The following is a 12,045-nucleotide window of genomic DNA, read 5'->3' as shown; positions in this document are numbered from 1 at the left end:
TATTGAAAGATATGTTTTTATTGATATCATATTGCCTATGAAGTCCTTGTTTCTATAGATTGTTTCTGTAATTTTCTGTTCTATGCTACTCTTGGGTTCTTTCTTCCTTTATAGAAACCACCTTAGTATTTCTTGTAGTGCCAGCTTGGTGGCCACATACTCCTTTAAACCTTGCCAGTCTTGGAAGCTCTTTATCTCTCCATGCATTCTGAATGTCAGCCTTGCTGGATAAAGTACTCTTGGCTGCATATTCTTCTTATTTAGTGCCCTGAATATGTCTTGCCAGACTTTCTGACTTGCCAGGTTTCTGTGGACAGGTCTGACGTTATTCTGATGGACCTTCCTCTGTATGTAAGGAATATCTTCCCCCTAGTTGCTCTAAAAAGCACCTGTCTAAAATTATGATTTGTCAGTCTCACAATCAAGTGCCTCGAGGTCTTTTTAGATTTGTTGATCTTGGGGGATGTTCTTTCTACCTCTAAGACACAAATGCTGGTTCCATTCCCCAGATTGGGAAAAATTTCATCAAGAATTTGTTCAATTGTATCTTCTAACCTTCTTTCTTTCTCCTCCCCCTCAGGTATCCCAATAATTATGACGTTGGAATGTTTCACGGTGTCATTTATTTCCCTAATTGTGTGTTCCAGGCCTCCACCTGATCCTTTTTCTCTATCAGTTTGTCATCTAGATCACTAATTCTATATTCTGCCTTGGTTACCCTAGCTGTTAGAGTATTTAGATTAGATTGGATCTCATTGGTAGCATTTTTAACTTCTTCCCAGGCAGCTTTCACTTCTGCCCTAATTGATTCCATGCTGTCACTAATAGTTTTCTCCAACCTAGCCATTGCCTAGATAACTATTACTCTGAATTCCCTTTACAACATAATGTTTATGTCCATACCCAACAGCTCTGATAGAGAGGGCACAGTCTCTGAATTTTTCCTCTGTTGGGTGTTCCTCCTCCTAGTCATTTTGATGAGAGGTGGTTGAGGGGATGTATAGCTGAATATGTCAACCATGATCCACTCAAGGTGCACCCTGGAATGCTTCTGAGCAATCGGAAGTCACCACCAAAAAGAAAGAAAAAAGAAAAAAAAAGAGAGAGAAACAGGAAAACAAACAAACAAACAAACAAAAAGCCAGCCAGAACAGGCCCCAAAGATAAGATTTATAAGGTATACAAACAAAAAGACTGACAAAAAAATAAAATGGCAAGAAAAAAAATAGTCAAAATAACCCCAAGGATAAGATTTATATAATACCAGAACAAAAACAAATATACAGAAACACTGACAGAAGACAAAGATGGGAAGATGGTTATAAATCCTCCATGTGGAAGGTTCCATGTGGAATGAGGAAGGTTATTTCAGTTCTTCCTGGGTGTATCTTGCTATCTTCATTAAAGGACTCAACTTTCCAGAGATAAAGGGAGATCAAAATTGTTTTATATATAGGAGTAGTACTGATTAGGGGAAGAGGATTACCTTGAAGCTTGTATCTATATGTATATTAAAAAAAAAAAAAAAAGAAAAGAAAAAGAAAAACACAGGTATATGTATGCAAAAAGTTCAAGTTAAAAGGTTATTATGGAATATGTTGTATTAAACCTCTATTTGTAATGGTAAGTAGGTTAAAAAAATTAAAACGAACAAGAATAGTGAAAACAAATTAAAAATTAAAGTTGTATCTATGAAATATACAGGTTTTAGGGCAACACCAGGAGCTTAATATATTGTTTTCCCCTGATATTGGAGATTTACAGCTTTATGGGGACCTTGTGGTGGTTGTCCTCTCATTCTTTTGGCTGGCTTTCAGGGGAGGGGCCTGCCTCGTTTTTTCGGTCAGTCTTGCTTGGGTTGAGTCCTCCTGCCCTTGATCAAGGGGCTGGGCTCTGGAAACTGGTTTTTCAGGCTTTTGTTCTCTTGAGGTTTTTTTCCTTTTGGGGGCTTTCTGCAGCTTTTCGGAGGTTCAGTGAAAAGCAAACTGCACCCAGACCTCCACCTGAGAGAAGCCTCAGTCTGCTCCCCTCTGGGTGGTCCAGAACACACAGACTCCCCCTCTGCCAACTCCGCTGAGCCATACAAACTCCCAAAGGCAGAGCACATCCCCAGCCACTGTCCTGGGGTTGCCCCAAGCGCCTGCTTGTCTCTGCACCTGCTTGTCTTTGCTACTAAAACGGTGAGTGATATTGGTCCAGGGAGCCCGCTTCTGGTGGCTGCCTTTGCTGGGACTGTATAGTCCAGGGTCCAGACCTCAGGTTGCCACGGTGGGATGGTTACTCGGCCAGTCCTAGAGATGGATGGCTATCGACCGCATAGTTTTCTCAGGTCCTGGTAGGGAGTGGGTCAGACCCTGTTCACACAGTGTGCAAAAGTTCTTGGGAGCGCTGGCTGGCGCCATCACCAGACTCCCTCATGAGTGGGGCGGGAATGTGCCCAGTCGAGCCATGGTGTAAGCCGCGCACTTGCACCGCACACTTGCTCTGCCGCTCTCTCTCTGGCAGGGGTGGTCGCCAGCAGTGGCCATCCTGGGACTGTGGGCTTAGGCCTGTGCCCCTGACCACCGGATTCCACCAGCTGTCCCCGAAGATCTTTCGCTCTTTTTTAGTGCTTTTAACCAGACTCCAATTGACCGCTGGTCCCAACCACAGGGCACTTTCGTACTGGGGGTATTACTCTGCAGTGGGTCGCTTCTGGTGGCTCCCTCCCCCTTCTGTTTATCCTTGGATATCAGTCCAATTGCTCCCAGTACACTTTAGATCTCCACTGGTGTCTTCTGCCCCCGTAGAGATCCAGAAGTGTATAATCCTCCATTTCAGGCTGATTTCATGGGTGTTCAGAGACTTCTGGTAGATGATTAGCTCACTTTAGGGGACCGGTTTAAACAGGGTCTCCTACTTCTCCACCATCTTGCCCCTCCTCTCCTGGTAGGAAGAGATTTACTACTGACATTTTGTGAATGGTTTTTTAGCTGATTTGTAGTTCCTTTACTCCTTTTTCTCTCTCTTCTTTTGTGATTCGATTTTCTGAGGTGGTAGGTTTTGATTCCTTTCTTCTTCTATAAGTTTTTGCTTTGTGGTTATCATGAGGCTTTAATAAAACTTCTTAAGAGTCACAACAGTCTATTTTAAGTTGGTAACAACTAAACTGAATGCATTCAAAAGCTCCCTAATTCTACACATGTCTTCCCCATTTTGTTTTTGATGGCAACAATTTACATCTTTTACATTGTGTATGTATTAAGAAATTATTGTAGTTATAATTATTTCTAATATTTATGTTTTTTAACCTTATATTAGAATTAGAAGTGATTTATGTGCCTCTATGACACTATTGGAGTTTTCTGAATTTTTCTATATACTTAACTGTTAGCAGTGGATTTTATACTTTCATCTATTTTTATATTACTAATTTATGTCCTTTAATTTCAGCTTGAAACATTAACACTTCTTGTAAAAGCACTCATGATCAACTCTTTAGTTTCTTCTTGTCTGGAAAATTCTTTAGTTCTCCTTCAGTTCTCAAAGAAAACTTTGCCAGGTAGAGTATTCTTGGTTAGCTGTTTTTTTTCCTATCAGTACTTTGAATACATTATCCCACTCCCCTCTTGCTTATAAAGCTTCTGCTGATGGTCTTGCCTTAGTTCCCTTGTAAATAACAAGTTATTTTCCTCTTGCTGCTTTAAGATGCTCTCCTGGTCTTTTAATTTGTGAATAACTTAACTGCAATGTGTCTTGGTGTGTATCTCCTGAGATGCAGCTTATCTGTATTGTTTGGTCTTCCTAGAATTGGACTTTTATGACTTTCCCCAGATTAGGGAACTTTTTAGCCATTATTTCTTTGAAGAAGCTTTCTGCTCCTTTGTCTATCTCTTCTTCTTTTTGGGAGCCCTATAATATGTCCGTTGGTCCATGATGGTGTATTCTAAGTCCTTAAAGCTATCCTCCCTTTCATTTTTTTTTTTCTTTTTTGCTTCTCTGATTGGATAGATTCCACTGCCTTATCTTCATTTGGCTGATCTTTTTTTCCACCTATTCTAGTCTGCTGCTGAACACCTCTACTGAATTTTGTAGTTAGTTATTATATTCTTCAGCTCCATGATTTCTGTTAGAAAAAAAAAAAAAAACCTACCTCTTTGTTGAAATGCTTATTTTGTTAATAATGCCTTGCTCTCCTGACCTTGACAAGCATCTTTATGACTGTTATTTTGAGCTCTATTGTGTAAATCACTTATCTCCACTTCATTAAGATTTGTTTCTAGAGATTTATTTTGTTCTTTTGTTTGTAATGTATTTCCTCTTTTTTTTTTTTTTTTTCATTTTTCTTATTCCCTCTGTGGGTTCTGCACAGTAGATAATACAGACAGCTCTGCCAGTCTTGATCACTGGTGTCGTATAGAAGATGAGCCTCATCAAATCAGCACAGGCTAAACTGTTGGTTGTCCTTTAAATCTATGTGATTACTCAAACAGACTTTTTTTTTTTTTTAGTGGTTCCTAGTAGTTGAGGGACCTGACAGTGTCCCCAAAGGATCACAGTCAGCACCTAGATGCAGGCTGACTGTAAGACTGACTCTCAGGAAGCAGTCTGTGAAATACATAGTCAAACCTGCTTCAGAGAAAGACTTGCCAGTTCCCTCCACATGGAGCCCTGGCGGATACCCGGGTGAGCACCCTCACGCATTGCTGGTAAGAACCACCTCACTGTTAGCTACAGGCCTGTGGGATTTGTGAATGCAAGCTCCGTTGGCAATCAGATGCAGTCAACCCTGAGCAGCAACAGTAAAGGGTAGGGCACCAGGCATGTGTTCACTCTTCTTCTAGAGAGGGGCTGATGACCTGGTTTTACAGTGGGAGTGAGCCAGAGGGAGAAGGTGACAGAAATGCCCACTAGCTACCATGCGCTCCACGGGGAATCACAGCCATTTTCTTAATGTACTCAGCCAGGCTTTTGCATATGGACTCTCCACAGCAGACTGGAAAGTAGGTAGTCAATTTCCTTTCAGGGAAAGACTAGAGATGGGCATTTTTGCCTGCTCTCTCTGTGCTAACAAGGCCTGTGGGGATAGTTAACAGTGAATGTGAGCCCATTAAGAATGGTTTCTGTAGTCTTGTGGGTCTTGTGGGTCTTGTGGGTGTATAACCAACCGGCTTTCAGAGGTAGGTGTTTTGGGGGTCTGTCTTTTGAGTGATAGGGTGCTGAATGTATGGTCCACATCCTCTGCTGCTCATGGAGAAGCTGGGAGTTGGGGATGCCCTCTTGATGGTATGGCACTGTGCTGGGTATAGTTTTTATGGAAGGAGTGTGTTTAAGCCTTTCCTACCCATTTCAACGTGGTTTATTTTCTTAGTTGCCTGATGTGTACGAGTCACTGAACTACTTTCTCGATTTCTCTCAGAGGGACTACTCTGTGTGTGTATCTGGGGGAGGAGGGAATTTCGGGGATTTCCTATCTTACCATCTAGGTTCCTCCAACTGAATGGTCCTGCCAGACTGAAGTAGCAGTTTCTCATTAATTGTAGACTGTAACTGGGAGTTATAAATGGAATTTTTCTCTTAACCTCACTCTCAGAATGTCAGCTACTAGTGTACAAAAATGCAAAAGTTTTTTATACTGACCTTAGATCCTGAAACCCTGCTAAATCTACTTATTAGTTCTCCTGTTAGATTTTTAAAATTTGATTCCTTAAGAATAAAATTATTTATTAGATTCCTTATTTTTATTAGATTTTCTAGTATTGTCTATTCACAAAATACTTTTTTTTTCAATCCGAATGCCTTTTATTTCTTTTTCTTGCTAGAAGCTTCAGTACAATGTTCAACATAAAGGATGAGGGGAATCCTTGTCTGCTCCTGATCTTAGGAGGAAATCATTCAGTCTTTCAACATTAACTACATTAACATAATCTTTCTTTTGATAATGGATTTACTTCCTATTCGGGAACCCTATGCAATAGTTCCCAAGAAAAAGCTATTGATTGGCCCAATGAAACAAAATTCATTCTGGTTTTGGAAATCACAGTTATTTAGAGATAAATGAGTAAGTCGAGAAAGCATAATTAACACAATATATTATAACACAGGTATGCACAAGTTACTGATGGTAACTTATGGTAATCTTTTACTATTAGAATTTGACAGTCTTTCGTTGAATTTTAGTATCTCAATTCCACAATGTGATCCATCCACTAAAAATTCCAGTCTCAGAGGGTGATGGCCCACTCACTATAGGAGGGGAATAGATAAATCTGAATCTTTTTTGCAGCTTTTGGCTCTTTTCCTGTCTTAAGCAAAAGATCCTCACCAAAGAAATATGTGGTAGGAAAAGAGAAAAAGGAGAAGAAAACATTCTTAACTTCTCTAAAATAAACCACATCTGAGATCAAGCCCTTGGGGCTGATGGCCTTCTAATGAAGCAAGGAGAATAGTGTTCTGCATAGCTCACGTGCCCTCTACACCGCATAGTTTACAAGAAAAACTTGGTGAGCCTTGGCAAGAAATCCAGAAGGAGTTGTCTTAGGTCTTTCAGGATTTTATACTAATGTATGTATTTTGCTTAATAACCACCTATATACATGAAAAGCTGACATAATTTAAAAAATATGGATTACTTGCAATCAAAAGACTTCCTTAATAGCCATTTCAATCCTGCTTTTCTTAAAATCAGAGGACATGGGTCATCAGTTCCATCATCTTTGTGATATCCTAAGAATTGGCAATCTTGATCCATACAGTGATACATTTATCATTTATAGAGGAAAGACCATTGTTTAATTTGCCAGGTGGTATCGTAGTAAAGCAAGTGTCATAGTTACTTTAAAGGTCCCTTTGGCAGATGTCAGGGGAGTCCGCATCAACATACACTGAATTGCACATTAGAAATACAATGACCACCGTACCAAATTATCGTACATTATCCTAGGGGTTATAAAAAGCTTAGTAAGTACTGTGACTTATTCATTTACTGAAATGTTATTTTAAGGCACAGTTAAAATAATCTGGAACGCTTGAGCAATTCTTCTGAATAACAGAAAATAGAGAGCTCTTACCAAGTTTGCAATGATGTAATGGTAGCCTTTTACATGCTTCCCAACGCTCACAATCTGTGAAAATGGAAGGAAACAAGAGAAAACCAATTTAACTTTACTGAAGAATACATTAAAAAATAGAATCTTAGCTACTTTAGCCTAATTCCATGTGGAAACATGATGAAAAAAATGTTACACTCTTCCTTGTAATTAGAAGAAATTCCTAAGCCAAAAATTAAGTGATTAAAGTAAAAAAAAAATTCTAATTTCAATCATGCTGTATAAATGATCCTTCAATCAATAAACCTTGTTCAAAAAATTACACTGTAATTCCCTCAAAGAGGAGAAGATGGTTATGAAACAAACTGATAGTTCATATATATATTCTAAAAAAGAACAAACACTAACGTAAGAAACTTAAAATTATTTTGGTCCAAAGAAGATAGACATCCTTAATTTGTTGGTAATTTATAGAAATGTATGATACACTGTTAAGTGTCTTCCACTGTTAAGAATGATTTTCTATGAGTAGATTGGACTTTTGTCCTGAGCAGCAAGCAAGGTTTCTGTAAGGCAAAGTACCCGTGTTTAGATGCTTCTGAAACTAGAGTGCTTAGTTAATTCCCACCTGCCTATGAATAGAGCAGTATTTTATTATAATCAAAAGAATAAAGACAAAACATCATCAAGAGACTTTTTCTCTGTTAGATTCATTAATTTTTTAAAAAGATTTTATTTATTTATTTGACACACAGAGATCACAAGTAGGCAGAAAGGCAGGCAGAGAGAGGGGGGAAGCAGGCTCCCTGCTGAGCAGAGAGCCCTATGTGGGGCTCGATCCCAGGACTCTGGGATCATGACCTGAGCTGAAGGCAGAGGCTTTAACCCACTGAGCCACCCAGGTGCCCCGATTCATTAATTTTTTTCTAAGAATGTTTCTAGGAATGTTTCAGGAATTAGAAATTCAGAAATTTCTATCACAGAAATAAAATTGCATCAGAAGTTAAAACTCTTATTTTCTATAAAATTGACAATTTCTTCAATGAGAGAAAATCTAATGACAGATACCGGTGAGCAGTGTGGTAACTTCATTGGTTCCTCAAAGGGGACAACATGATGTATGAGTTTTGTATACTTCAATCACCAAAGAAAAAAATTAAATTGTTTTCAGCATTTTAATATCCTCTAAAAATAATTCTTTGTAAATAGGCGACTTGCGTATAAAATAAAGGAAAACCCTTTTAAAATCCAGAAAATGCAAAATGTGCTCCAAACCAGAGCTTTGTACACAAGGCCCCTGGTGAAATGAGTGTCTGCTCATCTCATCATTGCTTTCTGGTCATAGCTAAGACCTTCCCTTATCCGGATGGCTCTGTGGTTTCACTACAATGGAGTTTGGATTTTTACCTTAGTATTTTTTATATTGTTTGGGATTTGTTGTGTTTCCTGAGTATGAAGATTTCTTCAATTCTGGGAAATTCTCCACCCACATCCCTGAAAACATCCCTTCAAAGGTATCTGTGTTTGCCTCTAACAGGTACTGCAATGTTGCTGTCACTGATTCCCACCTCACAGTGTGGTACAAATTAAATTCAATTAACAATCTGCCTACAGAAGGTTGTGATGACCACTTCCCATCGGATGTATTTGCCCCGCCACACAGAGCCCGGCCCCGGCAGAACACACCCAGCTGACTCCACGTCCAGGTAGCAGGTGGTTTTCTAGTCCCCTTCATGACTGCAGTGTCACACCCTTCAAGAGTGTGGCTTTCGATCGGATCTGAGGTTGAACTTACTGCCTTGGCTGCACCCGAAGTTCCTGTTCTTGGGTGACCATTAGCCCCTGGGTCAGGCTGTCCAATCTGGCAGCTTATATGGGCACAGTCCCTCCCAGAGTCCTTCTTGGCTCCTGAAATGTTCTTTATTCTCCAGGAAGCTTTCCTTTGCATGTGCAATGTTTTACACAGCGTGTCTCCAGCTTTCCTCTTGCCTGATTCATCCAGTCCACAGTTAATCTAAAACTGAACAGCCCTCGACAGTCTCACCATACAGACGAGGACAAGCCATGTGTAGATGGGATTGCAAAGAAAGTCCAGGAAAGAAACTGTGTAACTAGTCATCATACCGGGTAACCCAAACCTGACTGATTTAGACCAGGCTGAGGAGGGCAGAGCCCTGGAATTCTCTGGGAATCTGAGGTGGAGCTTGTGCAAAAGATAATTATTAAGGAACACTTGATGGCTGGTACTCAGGACTCCCTCTATGGAACCTCAGCAGGGACTGCCGCCCTCCAACAGTTCATTGTTTTTCTCTCGAGCTTTCACTGCAACCTTCTCCAGTGTGAGGGGTCAGCCTCCTCACTCTCCCCAAGCCCCCACACTCAGCCCGCCTCTTCTCTCTCAAGGCTCTCAGTGTGTGATTTCTCCATGGCTGCACTCCATCCCCTCTCCCTTCTTCTAAAAACACTGTGAAGAGCTAACTCTTGTAAATGTTAAAAAGATGTGGGGCCAATAGAAATTCTGCCCTCGGTGCCTCTACAAGGAAACAACCATCCGTTCTTGACTGCCTATAAGTTCAACCTTATGTAAGAAGTTTTCAAGACTTACAAAACAAGTGAAAGTGACAAAAGTCCTGGCAGAAAGGCCTTGCTGAGCTTGGTGTGCACTGGCATGATGGGCACTGGGGGCCTCGGGGAGCAGTGAGCAGACGATTTAGTCACCTGGCTGGGGAGGCCAGAGAGAAGAACATCGTTTTTCCGAGCCAGATCCTTGCTCGGGAAAAACAAAGGTGCTGCAGAAACTGCTGTGAGGCCCTCACAGCTTCTGACCACGGCGGACCAGGGGTTAAGGCCAGGTCTTGGGCCCTCTGCCAAGCATATAACACGAGATGGAAGTTTCTTGTGAACAACATCAACAAAAATACAGTGGATACTCCAATACTCTATAGGAAAGTGTCCTGCACCCAAAGTGCTGTTTGGTTAAGCTAAATAATTTATTTACTTTTTTATGGTTGTGTGAAACAGTGTCACGGTATGGTTTGACTCGGCCATCATCATCTCAACCCAAGTGCAGACTGTCTCATGTGTAAAAACAAAAACAAAACAGAAAACAACCCCACCCCAAACAAACAAACAACCCAACCAAACAAGAAACTCAAAAACAACAAATCTGAGTGACTTGACTTTGGAAACAGGCAAAACCTTGTGTCTCTATTTCTGATGTTATTCTTTATAAAGAGGGAAAGTAAACAGTGAGGTGAAAGATACAAGGATACCTGACAGCGTGGGTATGTCTGCAGCACCCCTGACTGTCAGAGACAGGGCTGGCTGCCCCCAAGGCCTTTCTTTGATCGGTTCAGCACATGCAGCTGTAACGGTCAGCCCAGAGTCCCATGACCTTAGGGTCTCCTCTGGTCCCCAAAGCCCACTTCGCTCATGGTGGGGAGGGGCAGGAGGCCAGGTCAGAAGTGCCAGGAAATGGATGCCCCCCACCCCAGCAGCCCTACCACAGTGATGTACAAGTGGGTTTGGGTCAGTTGTTAAGGGGGAAACATGCCTACGTTGAGGCCTTGGTTGCAATAATTAATTATGTCCTTTTATAAGACAGAAAAGTGTTCGAGTAGAGACTCTGCATCTCTATTCTTTTCATCTTAAAAAAAAAACCCAGAGGATGCAAATGAACAAAGAATGATGATTAAGTGTCCATTCAGAGTTCTAAAGAACGGATTAGGAAGGATATGCAAGTTCCACAGATCATATACTTTCCAAGGAGCCCATTTTTCCAAGAATAAAATGTTTAAGAAATTGATTCCTTTGATTATTTTTTTCTTGTTTGTTTTTTAGGAAACAACAGTTGCTTAGAAATATCTATGGTGTTGGTCAAATGATTCAATTCTAAAATCAGGCCTCGGTGCACTAATAAGGTAAATGCCAGATGCAGCCACCGCACTGTTTTGTTAACAAATTACAGCCTAATCTCTATGACTGTGACTTCTAAATCTTTACTCTTCTATTAAAATTAAGGAAGAATGAATCCAAGGGAGACTTTCCCACCTTGGCCTCACCTTTAAATAAACTGAGTTGAATAAATGTGTCTTATGTATAAATTTAGGGTAAGCAGATTGAAGGCTTATAGACAGAAGTAAGCTGGTGCTGCTGCTCTAAGGGTGTTTAATTAATCTCTTAAGGCGATAAGCCTCACACAGAATTGACTGAAATGCAGAGTAAAGCAAAGGGAATGCCATGGATTTTAAGAAGTGGTATCATTCAGCTGGGAGAACAAGGTAATTTGAAAGACAGAACAGATGTTAAATATTGATTGAGTGGATGAATACAGAAGTTAGCATATAAATGCCACAAACACAGTATATTAAGATCATTTTGAGGCTTGTAAATGATGAGAGTTCGGCCTTTAACCCACAATCCAATTTTATGCGAATCCTTTACATACCGATGGTTTATAAAGCATCTGGGGGTCTTCCCAGAGGAGGGCGGCTGTGTATTACCTTGAACTACTATTATGAAACCATGATCATGACATTGTACTGTCCTCAAGCTAGAGGCCTGCAACAGCACACCCAAATATGAATGATTTTGGTTTTCCTTTTACTTTGAATTTATAAGTCAGCTGGAAATTCCTCTCCTGCCTGTTACCACATTCCAGAGAATTCTGGGACAGGAGCACAGCAGGCCAGCGTTTGGTGGTGTTGCGGACACAAAGCCCAGTAAATGCTGGAGATGTTCTGTCACTCTCCCCAGTCCTTTGTATCTACAGAAATCCCAACCCCCAGATGTCCCTCGAATGTTGATTTTTCAGGATGCTTCAAAATATTTTATTATAGATAAAAACTCAAGCTTTAGCTTCTTTAGTTTGTTGAGTTTGTTTACCTCAGTTTTACCAAAAGAAAAATATAAGGCAAAGGGCTTTTGCAAATGGACTGCTGAATTACAGCCTCCTAAGAAAACAGCAGGACTTTTCCTTCTGGGGGTGTGATTCACAGAGAGAGGAAAATAAAGAACC

The 12,045-nt window shown here is 40.6% G+C and overlaps 1 protein-coding gene across 9 annotated transcripts in view; it reads right to left on the bottom strand.

Moving 5' to 3' along the window:
• The window catches only part of GRIA4 (glutamate ionotropic receptor AMPA type subunit 4), a 378,736-nt gene that overhangs the window by 90,682 nt on the left and 276,009 nt on the right, over positions 1 to 12,045 (bottom strand). For all 9 annotated transcript variants that reach the window (XR_006605952.1, XR_006605953.1, XM_004764438.3 and 6 more), the window contains exon 6: positions 7,050 to 7,103. Coding sequence is in view for 7 of the 9 variants with exons in the window: in XM_004764438.3 (XP_004764495.1) it covers positions 7,050 to 7,103 (54 nt within the window). In the remaining 2 variants the exon portion in view is untranslated. The remainder of the gene's footprint in view (positions 1 to 7,049; positions 7,104 to 12,045) is intronic.

The sequence above is a fragment of the Mustela putorius genome, unplaced genomic scaffold (assembly GCF_011764305.1).
Source record: "Mustela putorius furo isolate JIRA1106 unplaced genomic scaffold, ASM1176430v1.1 tig00000198_pilon_pilon_pilon, whole genome shotgun sequence".
In the NCBI taxonomy this organism is placed as follows: domain Eukaryota; kingdom Metazoa; phylum Chordata; class Mammalia; order Carnivora; family Mustelidae; genus Mustela; species Mustela putorius.
The sequence above is the reverse complement of the archived record's forward strand: the minus strand, read 5'-3'. Positions and strand labels throughout refer to the sequence as shown.